Source organism: Trachemys scripta, chromosome 6, assembly GCF_013100865.1.
Source record: "Trachemys scripta elegans isolate TJP31775 chromosome 6, CAS_Tse_1.0, whole genome shotgun sequence".
NCBI lineage: Eukaryota > Metazoa > Chordata > Testudines > Emydidae > Trachemys > Trachemys scripta.
In genome coordinates, this window is record NC_048303.1 from 69,270,212 (window position 1) to 69,290,755 (window position 20,544).

At 41.9% G+C, this 20,544-nt stretch overlaps 1 protein-coding gene and 1 long non-coding RNA gene across 2 annotated transcripts; both read left to right on the plus strand.

The window, feature by feature from the left end:
• The first annotated feature begins 3,056 nt into the window (after positions 1–3,056).
• Positions 3,057–10,132, plus strand: LOC117879578. The gene is made up of 3 exons (XR_004646312.1): positions 3,057–4,248; positions 9,672–9,815; positions 9,909–10,132. It is a non-coding gene; the product is annotated as an uncharacterized LOC117879578 (long non-coding RNA).
• A 2,333-nt stretch (positions 10,133–12,465) lies between these two features.
• On the plus strand, positions 12,466–20,253 carry ARL14EPL (ADP ribosylation factor like GTPase 14 effector protein like). Its single transcript, XM_034774850.1, is given in 5 exon segments — positions 12,466–13,178; positions 13,180–13,216; positions 16,846–16,968; positions 19,336–19,475; positions 19,823–20,253. Coding segments are annotated over 5 exon segments (564 nt in total). The 5' UTR covers positions 12,466–13,137; the 3' UTR covers positions 20,046–20,253.
• Positions 20,254–20,544: the final 291 nt, after the last annotated feature.

Consider the following 20,544-nt stretch of genomic DNA (forward strand, 5'->3'; position numbering starts at 1 on the left):
ACAATTGGTATGAATTTCCTCTGTTATCTTTCTGAAGGCATGTCAATAACACATATATAATTTGTAGTATTTATTTCCTCATTTATTACAGTTGTCCTCAATTCAGTTCAGCTAAAGCCCAATTTATGTTGGGTGCATTAGAGAAAACAAAACAGATCACAATCAGTGTATCAATTCTCTTTATGGAAAAGGATATGTGTTATGATACATAAGTTTTGGAATAGAAAAATAATGACCCATCACCACACTTTACATTCAGTTTCTGTGAGAATGGAGTCTACAAAACACATTTTACTGCATTCACCTATATGGAGGCTGAGTCTCTCTCAGAGTGTTCTTTTGCCAGGCCCAGCATGAAGAATGGTGCGCTCCTTGTAGGCTGCAGGGGCAACAACTAGTTAAGGGAGGTGAATGGGGAGGGAATGCCGAGCTTTGACTGGCACAGGCAATTCATTGGCAAGCTGCCTAAGAGTAGGAAGTAGATCTGGGTGAAAAATTTTGACCAAAGCTTTTTTTCCAGCAAAAAATGCAGATTGGTGACACCAAAACATTTTGCAAATGTGTCAATTTTGCAGAATTGTTTCAGTAAAAAAACCACCCCAAAACCAAAACAAACAAAAACCCTAAAATACTTCCAAAAAATCAAAATGTTTTTTGGTTCTCATTTTCTAAATGAAACATTTCAATTTTTCAGATTGAAATGAATTTTCATTTTAAAATTTCCTTTAATTTTAGTTAAAAAACATTTTTTAATTCAAAATCAAAAAGAAACATTTTGTTTCAAGTCAAATGAAATATTTTGTTTGATCCACAAAGTGATTTTTGTAAAATATGTATATATTAATTCACCAAATTTTTTAACAAATGTTGTTTATGGTTTGATGCAAAGTTATTTTATTTTTACTCAACTTTTTTTTGAATTTTCAGCAAACTGCACAGCTCTACTAGGAAGTGTCAGGGAAGTAAGAGGTTGAGAGGAAGCCCAACCAGAATGGACTCTCTCACACTGCTAGTGGCCATCCACTCAGACTCCATGGCCAACAGTAGGGTGACAAGTAGGGGGGAGTGACTATGAAGAGTAAAGTCTCAGAACAGGGAAATAGATGACGCAGCCAGGGGAAGAGAAGTGACTGGGAGAAGTTGCTGTTACTGCCTAGAGACTGTGGCTGGCTGGAGCATGGTGGAGGTGAAGGGAAGGCTGCTGACTGGCAGCTTGGTGCTGAAAGTGACTTTAGTATGAAGTATTCAGGACTAGGAAATGATGGGGTTTGGCGAGCAAATCGCAGGGTGTACGTAGGTGTTGAGGTGCATATAGCTGTCAGTGTGTATGTGTGTGGGAGATGGGAGAGGAAGGGAAGTTGTAGATGGCAAGGTGTGAAGAGGAGAGGTTGTAGATAACAGGAATGAACAGAGAGGATAGGTGTTGGGTAGGAAAAGAGGTCAAGGACTTCAGCTGGCATAATTAGTGTAGCTCCACTGAGAGAAGCAGTTATAGTTGCTGGGCTGTGATGGGGGAGGTGGTAGGTGGTGGGCTATGAGGACAAATTGTAGCTATCATGATGCAAGGTGTGAGATAAAGCTTGTCATTGCCACCCCACAGTTGTCCCAAACTCAGCTCCTTGCCCCAAACACATTTCTCAGATTTACTGCTATGCTGTCTTGCAAACATAGGTTACTGTGCTGCTGCTTTCTTCTCAGTGTCTCGGGCAGCAGGGGACTGTCTCCGGAGGGCAGAGTCAGAGAAGGGCTGCTGTGGGTGTGCTAAAGGTGAGGTGGCCATGGGGGCAGGAAGGAGGAGCTGAGGTCAGAAGTGAACAGCAGGAACTGCAAGGAGAGAGAGATGTGAGTGGTAAGAGAGGCTCAGAGAGAAGGTATATTAGGGGCGGGAGAGCAGAAGAGGGGCACGATGCGGGAGAAGCATGAGGAACCGGATTCAAGGGGGGGGGGAGCCTGGGGAAGAAAGTGAGAGGAACTGCAGGAGAAAGGGGAGACCTAACAGAATGGGAGGAGGAGAATGGGGAAAAGAACTAGGAAGGAAGATGTGATGTGTACAAACCCCACACTAGGCAATAAAGGGTTAAGGTATTGGGCTCAGCCAGCCCTGCCCTGCTGCATCTGTAGAAAATGCACCAGCTGGAGGAGGAGTTAAAAGGCAGGAGAACAGCTCACTTGGTGGTAGATCAGGAAAGAAAGCAGACCTGTAACTCCAGCAGAGGAGAGCTGAAGGAATGGCAGAATTTGTCCCTATACAACTGCCCAAAGGTCCTTTCCTTAGGGAAGGGAAGCCCTGCTACAGAGGGAGCCTGATAGGGAAGCATCCTCCACTCCCTCTCATATGAATTCTGGGTTGTGTTAATTCCCTTTGTTTTGTTTGGACTACCCTGGTAGGGGAAAGCTCTAAGCCTGATCTGGCCCAGGAGAGAGGCCTATACCACAGGAGAAGGCAGTTGCTGTCCTGAGAGAAAGGAAGCTCCATGTTGCACAGCTGCTGGAAGACCCCTTTTGGTGAACGGACACCCTTCACACCGTCTTACCCTTGGGACAATCGCAGGGAGGTGGTAGGAAGTGGCCCAGGGAGGGCAGCCTTAAGTGCCCCTGGCTGTCAGATCACTGATTGCCCTCAAAAGGCTCTGGGTTGGAGCCTGATGGAATGGGAGGGCCTGGTCTCCCCTACCAGCCACTGTCCCTGCCTTACTATGCATTCTACCATGCCAGGGGACCCAATTACAGCACGGCGTTACAGGATCTCCAATCCCAAAGGTGCAAAGCTCATGAGTCAGACCATGAACAGCATGAGATTTTCAAAAAAGGTTCTATGGTGTGTTTTGGTTTTTGATCTTTGAACCTCCCCTGCCCACCCCAGTAATTGCATGGCTCTCTCCCACATTTATAGAGGAAATTGATTCTGGCTCCTGCTTCAGGCACTTGCACTGGTGGCCTGGTGATGTGGATCTTCCAGCTTCTTCCAAAACTCTAATCAATTAATTAATTCTGTATTACCTGCCCCCTCCCCACACACCTGTCCGTCCCCCAGCCCAGCAATTAATTTGCACCTTTCCAGCCCCCAAGGTTGTAAGTGAAGGAAGAAATTGTAGGCATCGCAGTGTGAGTGGAGAGGCGGTAGGTACTGGGGCGTGGAAAAGGTTATGGGTATCGTGTGCATGTGGAGAGGGCTGTTGCTGTAGGTATAGAGGGAGCAGGATGCTGTGTGGGAAAGGGGTTGCTTGCCACTGAAGGTTGGAGAAATTCAGCTTTTCACCACAGAGAGGAAGTAGGGAGTGTTATCTTTCTCTTTACTCCTCACAGCACTTGGTTAAAGTGAGCAACTTTTACAAAAATAAATAATCTACTCTTCTGGCCTCCTATGAACATGGGTTGCTGGGCAGTTGCCTCTCCCTCACTACAGCCACAGGAGCAGGCTCTTCTGTTTACCATGCTGGTTACCTCCTCTCCCTGGTCTCAGTGAAAGAGAGGTGAGCGAAGGAAACTCCAGGAAGAGACAGCTCTTGACTGGCTGAGTGTATGCCAAGGAGGAGCCACCTGGGGGTGCAGGTTGCAGAGGCAGATGGGACAAGGCAGTATGTATTTGTGTGTGCGGGTGTATGTGGACTGCAAGAGGACAGGTAGGTATTTGAGGTCTCTGTGTGCCAAAGAGTAGTGGTTGTGGATACAAGAAGGAAAAGTAGTGGGGAGAAAGGGGTGCAATTCCCTAAAGGAGAAAAAAACTGGAATATTTATTGAGAAAGGGACCTGAAAAGGGCGGAGAGACAGAGATTGAGATCAAGGAGAATAAAGACCCAAGGGAAGTGAGTCCAGGAAGAAAGTCAGAGGGAGGGTGCCAAGGCCACTGAGAGTGAAAGACTGTAGAAGAAAGAAGAGATCCAAAAGGGAAGAGAGCAGGAGCATGAGAGTGGTTATGAGGAGAATGGAGCAGTGAGTGATAGAAGAAGAGGGATCCATAGAGGAAGGGCAAGATGTTGGTCCCATCTATGCTATAAAATGCACCATGCTTGTTACCAATTACAAAGCAATCATACCACTGTTAGTAATCCCAAACAGCTCAGGGTTGCAGAGAACATGGGACCACACCATGTTGATTAACTTTGTTGGAGTTTTGCTTTATTGCAGAAGTCATGAAAACTGCTAAAACATGGTTCTGACTTGTCTTCACTTCAGGATTAAATCTATTCCACTATTCTGGAGGAGAATTTTCTCTAAACATAGATCATTAATACAGAACTCTTTAAGGTCAGTCAAGCTTGTGTCAATAAGTGTTTGATTGTCAGTAACAGTTATCAAAATGTACTCCAAAATTAGAAATTTAAACAATCAAAACAACTACTTTTTATTTAACTATCCGAGATATTAATAACATTAAATCATAGACAATTTTTCTGCGTCACACACATTCACTTCTAGGTATAGCATACTGTGAATCCCAAATATAGGCTCTGCATGATTTTTAAACTGCTTTCTGATATCTTCTGAAATTCAATTTAATTAGGTATAATTGTAGGTGTTGGGATGAGAGAAAGAGGAAAGTTATAGAGGGGGTGGGTCAGAGTGAGAGATTGTAGGAGTTCGGGTATGAGTAAGGAAGGGATCATCTTATCCATACTTTCCCCCCAGGATCATTTAGAAGAATTCTGGCATGCTACCCTACTCAAAATCTACTCCCCATCCCAAAGGAGTTTCTATCAAAATGATCAGCAGAGAAACAGTTAACATTTTTCACATGGAATTTATCTTTGGGTTTCAGATTCAACATGTCATTGAAATAAATGATGCATTCATAGCAATCTTGGTGCTTTTGATTCAATCTGTCTATTTACAGACTCTCACTATGGGTGCTCATTCAGAAAATTTATTTGCAACCCTGACGTCTAGAAGTTTAATTTTTTAAATGAAAAATTAAATACTATGCCAGCCCTTGAGGCTACCAGAGAAGTGGCTGTACACTGTGCCACTGTATTATTGTCTCAGTGCAAGTCTTGCACTTCTGTGCTTGTGTTGCTTCAGTAACTCTTGTTTCAGAGTAACAGCCGTGTTAGTCTGTATCCGCAAAAAGAAGAACAGGAGTACTTGTGGCACCTTAGAGACTAACAAATTTAGTCCACGAAAGCTTATGCTCTAATAAATTTGTTAGTCTCTAAGGTGCCACAAGTACTCCAGTAACTCTTGTGTAACTCTTGGACTTGCATTTTCTAATCTTATTGGAACATTAATCAGCTGATCAGAAATTATTTTAGATGGTTTTTGTTTTAAACGAAAGTGTATTCACATGGTGCATAATGCAAAGGCTAGTCATGCGTCTCGAGACTTCATCAGAAGGGCTGAATCTGATGAAAAGGAAAAAATGATGTTTGTGGCTGCTGTTAAAGATAGTGATGGCAGGGGAGAAACAGTGTCTCTTACTGGCTCTCTTATGTCTCAGTGGAAGAGACGCTAAAATAATGTTATGACATTTGTGATGTGCAGATCTGCTTCTAAGTCTTGTTCCCGCAGGAGGAACAAAATGTCCTCATGTTCAGTTGATTTTTTTTTTTTAAGCAGAATTAACAATCTGTGGGTATAAAGGATTTTTTGCACTGGGTTTCCAACAAGTCATTTACAGTCTCTCTTGTTTTTGAAATCAGACTCATTAAAATTGTCCCATGGCTCTACAGGAGCTAGAGTTTTTTCTCCTCCTCTTTCTCCATAATGAGTATCATTAATTTGGAAGGAAAGACTTAGGAGTCAGAAATATGGGAGAGAGGAATTAGCAGTAGGGAGTGAGGACAAGGGGAGGGATAGATTAGAAAACAGAGAATTTAGTTTAACATTCCATACAGTGTTACATCTTATATTTTTCACATCCTATAATGAAAGCTCAGTGGATTATTTGATAATGAAATAAGAACCTTAGAAACTAACTTTAAACATTAAAAACTGCTGTTTGGTTTCTTACAATGCCCATTTTGTAATTGCTTTGGAACGCTATGGAGCAGACTGTGCAGCAATGCTTATTAAAGTACACCTCCACTGCATCAGCAGCATTAATTGGCCAAACACCAGTCAGTTGTGTCCTGTTGCTTTATCTAAGAACAACCAGGCAGCAGAAACAATGAGAGAGTTTCAGGTCCACGGCCAAGTTATTTTTTATTTCTATTTAATTTTACTGGGGAGGGTGTTCATATTGGGGAAGACTGAGGCAAACTCAAAGTGAAATTAGATAGTTCCATGTACCTGCAGAATAAAGTCCTCCCAGTGTAGGGTGACCATATTTCCCTATGCTGAATACAGGACACCTGGTAAAATTGCTCATATTCAAGCGAGTTCAACAGCAATCAATCACTACTATGCAGTAGCCCTCTCCCCCACCCACAGGCTATTAAAAACTCCAGGGCCCAGCAGGGAAAGGGGGGCCTCAGGCATAGGCGTAGTATGACTTCTATTCTGGGGGCAGAGGCCAGTGAGGCTCAAGCCAGCTCCACATGACAGGTCCGGGGAGGGAGTGCGACCTACACCCCCTGACTCACCTCAGCAGGCCACCCAGTCTGTCAGGGTTGTGGCGGGGGGGAGCAACCAAAAATTATAACTCAAAGGTCGGGGGGCTCAGCTCAAACAGTTTGAAAACAGCTCAGGGTGCAGGGAGGGGATAGCTAGGGGCTGTATGCAGGCAGAGAGGTAGTGCAGGGAGAGGGCTGGCTAGGGGCTGTGTGCAAGCAGGGGGTAGCTCAGGGTGCAAGGAGAGGGTAGCTAGAGTCTGTGTGTGGGCAGGGGGATACTCAGCGTGCAGGGAGAGGGTAGCTAGGGGCTGTGTGTGGGTGGGGGGTAGCTCAGGGTTCAGGGAGGGAGTAGCTAGAGGCTGTGTGCCGGAAGGGCTCCCCTGCGGACTCTGCCAGCCATGGAGTTGGGTCCTCCACCCCTGCAGCTCTTATCGGCTGTGAGAGAGAAAGATGCTGGGAGCTGAGAAGCAGCTTCAACCCCCTGCACCAGCAGCAGGAGAGGAGGCACCAGCCAGAAGAGCAGCTGCCCCGCACTGCCGGGCTCCAGCTTCCCGCCTCCAAACTGGCCAGGGGGTGGGGAGAGAAAGGGGGCTGTGGACTTGCCCCTAGGACAGCAGTGCATTTGCATTGCAGTTTGGGGGGGGCAACATCCCTGGTGCCCCCCAACTCTTGCCAGAGGGTCTTGGAGGGCTTCTGCCCCAGGGGGAGCACCGGGGCTCCCGGATTCAGCCCTGCCTCTCCTGGCTTCAGATGTGGGGAGGGCAGGGGCCCACTGGGGATTGGGGCTTCAGCCCCACGGCTCCTGCCTTCAGCCCCACAGAGGCTGACAGGGCTCGGGCATTCAACCCCGCAGCTTCCAGCTTCAGCCCCGTAGTGGGCGCTGGGGATTGGGGCTTCTGCCCTGCAGGGGACGCTGGGGCTCAGGCTCTGGGTTTCAGCATCAGTGCACAGTGGCCCCCATGAAAGAGCTTATGGACCCCCATTGAGAACTCCTGCTTTAGGTTTCACATGGTGAGGAGTGACACACACACACACACACACACACACACACCTGCCTCTCCTCCTACATGATATGGCCTCTTCCCGCCTCTCCACCTGGCCTAAGGCCATCATGTGCTCTCACTTACGAGCCACTACCTACCCGCAAACAAGGCACGGCTGGGGCTGTGCTGACTGACCCAGCAGGAGGAGCCAAAAATATGGGACAATTTGCCCATTTAAAAAAAAAAAAAGGTCAGGACACCTGCAAGAGGGCTTAAATACAGGACTGTCCCATTAAAAATGGGACAAATGGTCACCCTATCCCAGTGCAATGTTTATCTTTTAAACGTCATAGCTACATGCATAAATAAGATGAGCGAGGTGGAGATCTAGTTTCACATCAGAATGATGTTTAGATTATAGCTCTAAATAAAATAAAATAGAATAGGATATCCTGTATCCTTTAACTTAGCTTGGTAGTTAGTGAGCCTGCAAAACTCCCACCTACTGTTGCTGAAATGGCCCCACCAAGACTGGTTAGACCATAGGTCATCCAAGAGGGTGGGGAATTGGACCAGTGATCTGGCCAACAGAAGGCCTTGGAGCACTTTGACAGACTGTGCCAGCACTAGCCAGGAAAGGGAAGCAGCCTCCTCATCCTGTCTGAGTTACCTGAAAGCCTAAGCCTCATTCAAAGATCCAGGCGACATGGGGTGTCATTGTGTGGAGAGTGGGACTGGGGGTCTGGAAATAGGTAGATGGGAGTGGAGAAAAGCAGCCCTGTGGCTGTTGGAGGAAAGCCAAGAAGCTTAAAAGAAATTGGTATTTAGAAATATAGCTTCTTATATATTAAATAGTTGTTGTACTTTCTTCCCTTGTTCTTTATTATTATGGACATCTGTATCACATCATGCAAGACATGTTCATAATCCCGCATGCTCTTGCACAGGGGGGAAAATCCTGGCCTCAATGGGGCTAGGATTTCACCTAGGATTTTAATTTGTATACATATGGACCCATACCTACAGGCTGACTCAGACACAAAGAAAGTACTTGTGTTATTTTCAGTGGATTGCAGGTTGCTACTTAACATGATTCATGTGTCATAATTCATGATCACTCACAGTCATGCAAAAAGTTAAGACTCGTGTGCTGACTGGCACTGAGTACTTAGTAATAACGGGGTGGAAGAGGCTGACCTAGAGGAAAATGATCAATCTGAGGTTTTACACATAAAACACTAAATTCAGTTTTAATTGTTGCACTAATAGACATGATAACCATTGTTTCTCCTTACTCTACATCCACAGATTTTTATTTTCAGCTTCAGGCAGCTTGCGATGTATTGTGAAAAACGAGGGAATAAAACCAACAGGTTCCCATTGTAATTCTTTCTCTCTCCTGCTATTGTAGAAAGGATTAAATTACAGTCAGGAGTGCCTTGGAGGTTTTATAATTTTTCCCCTAGAGAGATTTGTGGTTTATTTTTCAAGACAAAGGAACCTGAATGCAATACATGACGACTATCCACACAGTGTCTTTTAAATCCATTTGGTAAATTATTTCCTCTAAATGTTATGTCAGCATTTCATTTTAATAATGGTTAGAGGAAAGGAAAATAATATAACCAGCAACTTACAGTGGGTTAAATTAACTTGCTCTAAGGCTGAGCTGTAGCAAATGCCTTAAAGAGGGAATGGATTGAGCTAATGAAGATTCCAAGATTTGTGCTGGACTTACCAGAAATATTTGTTTGCACACCACAGAGGAGAATTTAGCATGGTGTCAGTACACTGACTAATTGTCAGTATTTAAAATTGACGGGTTTTTGATCATCTTAAACTTGTTCTCAAAGTGACAGGGAAAAGTCATCAATGATCTTAATATACTGGAAATTTGAAAAACTCCCCAAAGTGTCAATCAGTGTGAAATGTTACTTTTGGTTTTATTGTAAACTAAACTACAAATCAAAGGCAAACAATGAAAGTGTGACAGAGTTGCAACATTTTAGAGATTTGGGGAAAGTCTATTTACTTAATTGATGACTTTAAACTGCAAGAGGTGGCTGTTAGTTTGTAAGATGTTTTATGTAACTTATTTAGTGTAGTAAAATATTGTCCTATTATTACCATGTTGTTTTCTTTATAGCAACCTTTTTTTAAAAGTGTAAAAATTATTGTGGTCTTATTGGTTACTTTTCAGTTTAAAAAAAGGCTTAAAAGAGTTTTGCATGGTGTATATATACCATAAAGAAGATACATGCACACAAGAAATGAAGAATCACATCCAAGTTTAAATGGATTTCTCAGTTTTATGTGTTGTATGCTAAGGACTGTAAATAATGAGGTGAGGATGAGGTCCTTTAAGACTTTTACCTGGCATTGTCTTCAGCGTTGTCCTCCTGGGACCATTATTTTGATGCTTAGTCTTCTGTTTCAGTCACTCTGGCTGATGTCAGGATCTCACTATCAGAGCACTTGTGCAGCAGTAAACCTAGAGTAATCTTTCTTCTGTGTGCCAGGCTGTTTGGTTGGTAAGTACAATTTTAAAATTTTTGAAACCCCTTTTTCCCTCAATAACTGATCTGAGTTGGAAATATAACCCTTCAAACTGCAATTTTTCATAGGAAGAATTTCACACGCCTCTCCTATTTGTTAGATGAAGCCCAGAATGAAAAAATGATTGTATAGATCATCCTGTAGAATTCAAACCCAATGAAAAGGTCCATCACATCCTGTTATGGCAGAAATAACCAGGGAAAGGATGTGTGGGGGACAAAATCTCCACTAGGAGCCTCTTGCAGAGTGACTGCCTTGTTGTTTTGTTAGGGGATGGTGAGGGTTTCTTTCCCCACTCTTCCCATAGAATGGGCCATTGTTCTGTCTCTACATCTTATGGATTCTCCAGGATTCTGGCAGAACCTCAGGAGGCAGGGGGTATCCCTGCATATGTTCTCTGCTTCCATGCTGGCTCTGGAATTCCCTCCTGCTCTCAGGAAGCCCAACTCCATTTGGAACTCTGCTGCCAGGGAATCACTAAATGGTGGCTCACCCCCGGAACACCTCCCCCTTCACATTCACATAAAGCATTTCCAAGTGCAAAGAAAGGCTGTGGAAAAATTTATTCATTCTCATGCTGGATTAAATTTATGTTCAATTTCCTGTAGAGTTTAGAGAGGCATGATGTATGTGTCACATCATCAGCTGCTGATCCCTGTGCCCAAAGAGCTCTCTGCAGGTTTGGGACCAGGAGGAAGATGGTACTATAGAAACAGCTGAGCCCAATCTATCTTTTGTGGGGGATGGGTGTAGATCTATGAGGAGGATCTCTTCTGTACTGGTCCAATGAAAGGCGTGATCAGACTTAAATAGTTTAGGCTAAATTCAGCCCCTGTTTACACCAGTGTGACTCTAATGGAGCGGACTAATATTATTAAGAATCTTGTAATTATGTAAAAGTAATTCAAAATGAATATGTACTTTCACTGTGAAGATACCAAGCAGCCTGTAACTATTAAGAACTCTGCTCACCATATCTTCTACCAGCTGAAGTATTTAGACAGCACAGGCTGCGAGACCCACGAATAACAAGTAATAATAAACCCATGAAATAACAAAGAGGAACATTTTCCTTCATAAAAATCTTAAATGAATGTTATGCCTTCCAACTCCAAACATTTCCTGATGCAATGCTCTTTCTGACCAGAAACATCTGCCTCCTTGACAACATCTCCAAGTCTCTTTTTACATTACTTCTCCCATTCTGTCTTCAGTCAGTTAGCGCTGTCTTCCGTCTATGTTTAAGTTAGCAAACATTATATCCTTTACAGAGGTCACATTGTCTGGTAACATTGAGAAATGCATGTTCACAGCAATGAAATACTTATTCCCATCAAGTTGTATGCAAGGTCAGTGTTTTGAGAGGGAGATGGGATAGGAGGAGATGGACTAGAACTGACTGCTTTCCTTGTACACACAGATTTCAAAATGGAAATCCAAAGAGACATTAATGCTGCTTGAACGCCTGGCTAGATTGGAGGGATGTCCTGAGGAGGGAAAAGAAGGTCCTGGTATAGAAAAGGTTGAGATTAGAACCATTGAGTTAGAGATCTGGTTAAGGAGCAGCTCCTTTTGTTCTTCTCACCTCCCTTTCACCTCACTGCCAGACAACTTCTCGAGTGCTTTTGCTGTTATGCCTCAACTTCTTCCTCTTGCCCTGCAGGGGGTGATATAAGCAGGGAGGCTGAAGGCGTCCACCTTCTTTGCTGATTCTTTCAGCTCCCTTCATCTCTGCAGTCACTTACAGGAGGAAAATAAGGCAGGTAAAGTAGAGAGCAGTGCCCCGCCTCCTCCCCGAAGGGTCCCAAGAGAGATCCCTGAAGGGGAGGGGCTTAAGCAGTGTGGAGACAACCACTCCACAGAGATGGGGTACTTGAGAGACCATTGCAGCAGGATTGGGGGAAACCTGAGACACTGTCCACCACCAGGAGGAAATGACTGGAGAGACTCCAAATAAAGGACTTAAACCCTCCATGGCAAAGCATCAGAGACCCCAAGTGTGGGGCACTCTGGGAGATCCACGAGCAGATGGGGAAGGATCTAAGAGCCTCACATGGAGGAGGCCCTTGGAGATGCCCCTATGGGGAAGTGAGGGGCAGAGAGATCCCCAGCAGACTGGGGAGAGCGCTGAGATGTTCCCCAGCAGGCAGGGTAGAGGAATGAATGGGTGTTTGGTGGGGAATAATGAATGCTGGGTGCAAGCTGTGTGTGTCGCATGAGTGATTCGATTGTATTCAGATTCTTATACTGCACCTATCACCCTGATTTATAAGCACTTTCCAAAGGTGCATTAAATGGCAAAACCAGCATCTGTCACATGCCATTCTCTCTCCCTTTATCCTTCTGGGGGAGAGCTGTGTGACAGTGAGCAATGGAGGAGTGAGTGAGTGCGTTGGTTGTCGGATTATGTGAGTGAGTCCATAGGTGTTTTATTAGCAGAGGGAGTGATGTGTTTTTTATGCTAATCATAAAAGTAGACTCCAAGTATAAGCAAAAATAGTGCAAAATGAAAAAGTGTGGATTTAACAGGCAGAGTTTTCACATCACCTGTCATTTAGAGCCTCTAGTACATTGGTGAATTGTTATGCTGCTATCTGGATTGATAGAAATGCGGCATATATTACTGCAACACATATTTTGGAGGTCCATAAAATATGAGAAACTATAGCACCCAAGCCAGTTAATTTGCTTACATAGTGAAAACTTAAAAAACAAAAACAAAAAACAAACAAAAAAAAACTTATATTACCTGTGTAGAACAACAGTGACACCTAATGGGAAGTTAAGTTAACGATCTGTACATGAATTCTCCACATCTGTTGCATATCATTGATGGCTCCTATTTGCTTTGTGAAAATGTTGGTATGTGTTTTTATATTCCAGAGAGTAATTTACTGTTTCAATAGTTTAGTGACAATTCCTTAAAATGGTTATTCTTTGATGTCTTAATGTCATGATTTACCCAAAATGTGTTGGAATGTCTGGATATCATAATATTGCACTTGAAAATATGCAGCGTGGCTGTACTGTGCTATTCCTGCTCCTGAATAGCAAAAGATGAAACAAGACTTGTGTATTTATTAAAATTATACAGCAAAGACATTGGAATTATGCAGCTTGGATCCTGGAATTATGGAGCACTGCCCTCAAGTTCTCTTCCTCATCGCCTGTTCAGCAGTCGTCCAACCAGTACAATATGCCCTGATGTTGCTTATTTATTTAAGTTGATACTGAATTAAACTATTTTATTATGCCCCCAAATTTCAATGTGCTGCACACTTTGGTATTGCAATGCTTAACTGCATTGTACAAGTCGTCAGAGAAGAAGTCGGAGGTTTTGCAGATGGGGAAGGGACACTTGGGGCTTTTGACACACAGGAATATATGGGAAGCAGTTTTGGTTTTTGGCATCCATGAGGCAATTGAGGCTTTTGATACTGCAAAGGGAAAGTATCTCTTCTTACTTTCCTCCTTTTGGGCACAAGGGACATTACTTTAAATATGGGAAAGGGGTTTGAATTCCTTGTTCCTCATCTCTTCAGCTAGTTGCCACTCTATACTCTGCCCCAAAATCTGGCACTCCTTCCTGCAACAATGGATGAGCACATTAGCTTGATACTTCTGCTTTAAAGATTAGCAGGAAATAGTTAACAGTGTTGGCATTTAAATTGTGGTCACTGGACTTCAGAATCAACACCCCTTTGTGATGAAATGGAATCTTCTTTCAAAGTTATTGTTTCTGGCTGTCTTTACAGACTCAGGCAGAAGGCACTACATCTGTAGCACCTGGTTCACATCTTGAAGGTTTTCTTCACAACCATATTGAGCTACAGACTTTTTATGATCTTAAGTGAAAGGTTCAGCTGTGGAGCTCAATTCACATGTAATTTCAAAAGAATGCAGAATTATGTGATCACTTATGCAGCTGCATAAACATAGGGTCCTGCTTAAACATTTCAGATAGCAAAAATGTAAATGACCATTGACAGTTCAGGAATCATTTTAAAAATGTGTGCCCAGAACAATGGCTTAAGGATCTTTTGAGGAATATTATGCTTGCCCTGCAAAGTAGCTGCCTTAGTTTATTTCAGTAAATAAAAGGTAAAGGAACTAAGGTCAAACTGTTCAAATGTTGGTGCCTAAAATCAAGCACTTACAGCCATATTTAGTTAACTAGATAAAATAACAAAGAGTCCTGTCGCACCTTGTAGCCGAACAGACGTTTTGGAGCATAAGCTTTCGTGGGTGAATACCCACTTCATCAGATGCATCATTCGTCTGATGAAGTGGGTATTCACCCACGAAAGCTTATGCCCCAAAACGTCAGTTAGTCTATAAGGTGCCATGGGACTCTTTGTTGCTTTTTAGAGATCCAGACTAACACAGCTACCCGTCTGATAGATAAAATAGAAATAACAATTACATTTTATCATAAATTATTTAAGAGCTGCTGGGTGCTCAGCACCTCTGAACTTCTGACCATTTATTTATGCGCTTAAACATTGATTTAGGTATCTAACTTTAGGCGCCCAAGTTTGAAAAGTTTGGCCAAAATTTTAGACTAAAACTGATGTACAATTACGGTTCCTCATATATACCCTGTATGAGATGACTAGCTTGTATGGGTAATAAACCTTATATAACATTTAAAATTCCTATTTTAAATGGATTCTATCTTGATGAGCTTCAGGCTACATCTACACTATGGGGGGGGGGGATCGATTTCAGATGCACAAATTCAGCTACGGGAATAGCGTAGCTGAATTCGACGTATCTGATCCGACTTACCCCGCTATGAGGACAGTGGCAAATCGACCGCCGCAGCTCCCCCGTCGACGGCGCTTACTCCTACCTGGGCTGGTGGAGTACGCATGTCGACTTGGGGATCACTTATCGCGTCCCGACGAGACGCGATAAATCGATCCCCGAGAGATCGATTTCTACCCGCCAATCTGGGCGGGTAGTGAAGACAAGCCCTGCGAGTAACTTTTCTGTGTCAAAAATTAGATTTTAGAAGATAAATTGTCTCATCTGTAGCCCAATTCCAAAATAGGAAGATTGCAGTAATTGCTTTGTATCCAAAAGAATAAGAACAATTGTCTGTTTTGAGATTAAATGAGGAAAAAGTAGAGTTTACGACATTTATTGTAAATTTGAATTTATTTTTTGCTGATGAACTGTTGAGTAACTCAATTTTGTTGTGTCAGGGTTTTTTCCATTTGTTGTTTCTATAGGAGGTTTATAATGAATTTTCCAGTTTCCATAATGTCCTTTTGAGACATTGAATCCAGATAAGATCATGCCAGTTTCCTCAATAGTGGTCTTATGTGCCTGAATTTTTGATATTTTGGGGGAGGGTCACAAACCAACAGTCTCTGTAATATGGCAAATACAAAACATTTTTAAATTGCTTGCTTAAGCAGAACTTTTCCAAGTTGATGCTTACTAACAGTAACCCACTACAAAGTTGATTGGATCAAATTGCATAGCACCAAGGTAGGCTTTGCATCTGATTTATCTAAAGACCTTGGAGGGAAAGCTTTAAGGTAGACTAATTAACATTGTAAATGGTTTGAATGAAGGGTAAGGCTGAGAAGTCTGTGGGGTTTTTTTTTTGGGGAGAGGGGGTTTGTCATCAGAGACAGACTGTCATTCCAGAATCTTCAGGACTGATCACTTTGGGAGAGCAAGTCACGGCATCAACAATCAGGCCAGCTCAGCCTTTGATCAGTCTCTGACAGCATCCAAAGAAGTTCTGTTAGTGAGAAGTGTTTTGCCAGCAGAACATCATTTGCACTTCTGCTCAATGAAAGTCCAGAAGACTGAGAGAGCTGAAGAGTTTGCGAACATTTTCAATACCTTATTTTCCCTTTTTCTATTTTTTGTCTTTTGCTTTTATTAAGTGGGAGAGGTCTTAGCCTTTTTATTTTCTTTATTTTTAGGATGTGGAAGTGAAAGTGTGGCTGTGTACATGCACATCCAGAAAACCCACATGGGGAAAACACCAAAAAGAAAAGTTCCCCAGGTTTAAACAGCCCTAAAAATTTTCTGATAAACACACTAGTCATTACAGTGTGCTCTGTATTTAAAAGCCTTGAAAGACTTTAGATTGTCACCTGCAATTTCTAGTACATAAGAGTTGTTACATTTTTGCTTACGGAGAGTGTTCTGTTAAAAGTTTGTATTATAATATCGGCATTGGGGACAGGGAAGGAAAAAGTTAGTTCCACATGAGAATTGAAGGCTAAAAGGAAGCTGGGTAATAGCTCTGAGATTGAGGTTCAGACATTAGGTAATAGTTTATTTTCAATATTAGGCTTTTTAACTAGATTCAAATTACACATTTGATTGACCATGGTAAAATTCTTTAGTTGGGATATATACCCAGCTGCACAGCCACATTCGCAGCCTCCTTAGCATTTATATGAGGATCAGTTATTTTTTATATTAATTTGATGATCTAACGCCAATCCACTATTTAGCCTACCTTGTTTGATTTGTTGATTTGATCTTTATTTGATTCTGATTTGGCAAGGTTTTATTTTTAGTTAGTTTATTAATAATAGCTTACCTTTGGTGATATGTTTCTAGGTTTCATATTAGTTTGCTTCACAATTTTAATAACATTTCTAAAATAGAACTGGATACTGACACTTTTTTTTCAGTAAACAATGTGGGTCCAGAACCTTTGAAGGTCTGAGATGGATACCAGCTGGTCAATTTAAAAGTTTGACCAGCTCCCTGTAATAAGTCTGTGGTTCTCACACCTGTATATATCTCTTTAAAGTGCTCAGTTTTTGATATTTCCTTTTTTTTAGTGTCTTGAAATGAGTGATCATTTGGAAGAAAACTGTACTGAGAAAAGCAATTCTGCCCATGAGGAACCTGCAGAAGCATATGCCACTCCTGCTAAGGATTGTCAAATAGCACAGAAGCAACTGGTATGACTTCTGAAGTACTGTGTTACTGATCAGTGGGCTGGAGCAAATGTGCAAATACAAGTAAAGGCAAATAGTGAAATGACAGCAATACTTGCACAAGTACTTAACATAGTGTTTGGAGCCATTCAGAGCTCTAGCAAGGGAGGACGAAGGGAAGAGGGACAGTCCTCTGAACAGGAAGTAATCTTTTTGTAATTAATTTTACCCTTAGCTCTGGAAGGGATTCCTTGTGTTTGTCATTTCAGCCTCCATTGTTGTCTATTATTTGCTTCCTGTTGGAACATTTGTAACCTATGAGTAGGGGACTGCATTGTAAGAGTAAAACCCAATTTCTACCCACAAAATTTAAATGTCTACATATGGCCAACTGATGAGGTTGTCCCACTGCTTATCAGAAGGCCAGTGGCTTTAATTTTCAGTACTTGATGTCAGCCAGCTTGCAAATAAGACTTTCAGTTGGCTATTGGACATGTGCCACAACAACGGAGAATCTGCTTAAGCTCCCACTATTACCACCAGGGTGGAGTGACTGGAACCCTTCCCTAGGAGCACACTATTGTTAAAAAAATAATATAGACTGTGAGCAAAACAATATGGTGGAGTGTGAAATTAAGATGATGGAAACCAATTCACATCAATTTATAAATAAAATACTGATAATCTACTTTTACAGAAATCTTGAGAATCCCAAACAAATATGACCACCTTGCACCTTGTGTCATCATTTACTACATCATGTGTGTAGTGAGTGAAAAGTAAATGTAAAATGCTACTGTTCTGACTAGTAACATGTTATGCTCACTTGCAATTGCATTGTACAGGTGTAAATGACAAACCAAGTTGAAGGACATTGGAGAATAAGGCCCATTCTTTTTAACCCCCCAAAACAGTTTAATCTGATTGTAAATCCAGATTTCCAGCAAAAATACAATAAAAAAACCCTGCTAAAGTACTGTCAATCTCTATGAATTGTTTGCTTTGGCTCCTCCATGCCTTTCTTCATATACTTCAGTCCTGCGAGTTGTTCTTTCCTGCACTAATGATCTTCCATACCTTCTCCTTGCCCCCAGATTCTTCTTGGAGAGTTAGGCCATGGGGAGCTGAGGGAACAGAGGTGGGTAAGAGAACAGAAGGAATGATCCAGCTGAGATTAGGACAGTGACAGTATTTTCTTTTACATTGTAGGCTATTGAATTACTTCCTTAAAGGCACATTGTGTACTTTAGTGGACCTTCATTTTATTGTATAATGTTGAAATAATGCTTTCCTTGAATATTCAGAATAAATTGAAGATGATACAATATCCTTATTAAAGGTTTTTTTTTTTCAGATGTTGAGATATATATTCATATTGTAAGAACTGTCTAATAAATTGTAACTTGAAGAATGTAAAATTAGGTTCACTGGGGAGAATTTGGAGAAGAGCTAATGCAACACAGATGAGGGCCTGGATCAGTCAGAAAGATCTTATGGATAGTTGGTAGGGATTGTGCAACATAGATATAAACAAGGGACCGGGCAGAAAAGCCCCAGGCAGCATTGTGAATGGGCTATGAAAGTTTGAAAGGGTGCAGAAATCAAACAATCTTTCAGCAACTCTATTTGTTAGAACTTCTGTTTTGAAACTTGTTCTGATTCAAAGGAAAACACACAAGGGCAACAATATCTAACTCCAAAATATTTTAGAAAATGCAATGTCTGCTTTCTTACATGCCATTTATGATGTGCTCCAATCTCTCTGACAGAAAGTGAACAACACAAGTGCTGAGCTCCCTCTTCCCTGTTCTCAAATTCACTCTAGCTAGGCCTTTACAAGAAGGGAGTTTCTGCCCACGGTGATAATTTTTCAAAAACCAAGAGAAAACCAACCAATATAATTTTGGTGGTGAAGTACTACAACCTGAGCTCTCTGGGTATGTCTACACTGCAGCTGGGAGACAGCCTCCCAGGTCTGGCAGACAAGACTCGCACTAGTGGGGCTTGATCTAGCACACTAAAAATAGCAGTGTGGACATTGCAGGTTGGGTTGTCAAGGGGCTCCATGTCATGCTTACCCACCTCTTTTCTCTGCATTCACACCTGCATAAAATTGGAGATCTCTGGCCATGCCCTCCTCTGTTAGCTGACAAAATGGGCCTTGGGCATAATTGGTTAAAAAATTAACAGATGGATAAACTGTTTTTAAATGGGACTATTGCTACAGTAGGTCAGGTTTTTGCCTTACATGCCAATCAGTGTGTCCTTTTATATTTTTATTATGAAGATTATTAATTGTTGTAGTAAACTAGCAAACATATATGGCAGTAAATAAAAAAATTCTGGCTAGCTTTGGTGTTTATAATCTTTCCTTTGTTTGTTCATTCATAGCAACAAATAGAGCGGCAACTAAAATGCTTAGCGTTTCAAAACCCAGGACCTCAGGTAGCCGACTTCAACCCTGAAACGAGAGAGCAGAAGAAGAAAGAGCGTATGGCAAAGATGAACCAAGATTTTTTTTATAAACACAAGTAAGATGGTATATTTGATTTATTGTATGTCTTTTGAAATTGAGATGTTTACTCAATATACACAAAATTAAAAAACAAATATTTTCATAGACCTTGTTAAAATGTGAATGTTTAGCAGAGTAAATAAACTTTCTCTGTTTAGTTTAACAGAAGATTGACTTATTTTTGTGGCACACATTACTTAACATTTAATAACTGTCTATTATTATCAGAATCTTATATTGGTATTTTACTATGTTGCAAGAGCATTCAGAAGAAAGTACTTGCTCCGGTGTAGATTCTTCCTTATTAGCTTACTTGAGTGTGTTTGAAATATTCTCTGTGGGTCACTGTTTTTTCTCTAACAGAACTATGAAGAAGTATGACAAACATGGCAGGCTGCTTTGTAATAACATGGATTTGTGTGACTGCCTGGAGAAGAACTGCCTGGGTTGCTTCTATCCATGCCCTAAATGCAATTCGAACAAATGTGGACCAGCGTGTCGCTGTAATAGAAAATGGGTTTATGACAGAATTGAGACTGAAGCTGGGGAAGTGATCAGCATGTTACCATTTTTTGTCCCTGAATGATGTTTTTCTGCTAGCTTTTGTAACTGAGCAATGTTTTTCTTTTCATTCTTTTTTGTTTTTTAACCTTTAATAAAAGTGAATTTTGGTTTTGTGAAAGAGGCTGGATTGACTTGGCTAAAGTACCTGTTGGTGGTGCTCATGCGCCTTTCTTTGCCTCACCAAAGTGCCTTAATCCTCACAATTAGGGACAAGTATATATTTCATTCTCCTTAATCCTTGGCAACTTTGCTGAGACAGCTAACAAGGTCCTCCTAAATCTTTACTTTCTAAAATTACAGGTGTCAGGAATGCTGTGGTCAGGCAACTTCCTTACTTTGTAAAACAGGATCACATTGCTTTGATTCAAGTTTTCCCTCAATAATTTTTTTCACACATGCACATATACAGACATATGACAAATCCATTCTTCTTCGAGTGATTCCGCTTGTATTCTGCTCCTCCTGGTGTGCATGCACTGCATGCAGTCTGGTAGCAATGTCTATTGGGGCTGTACTTGCAC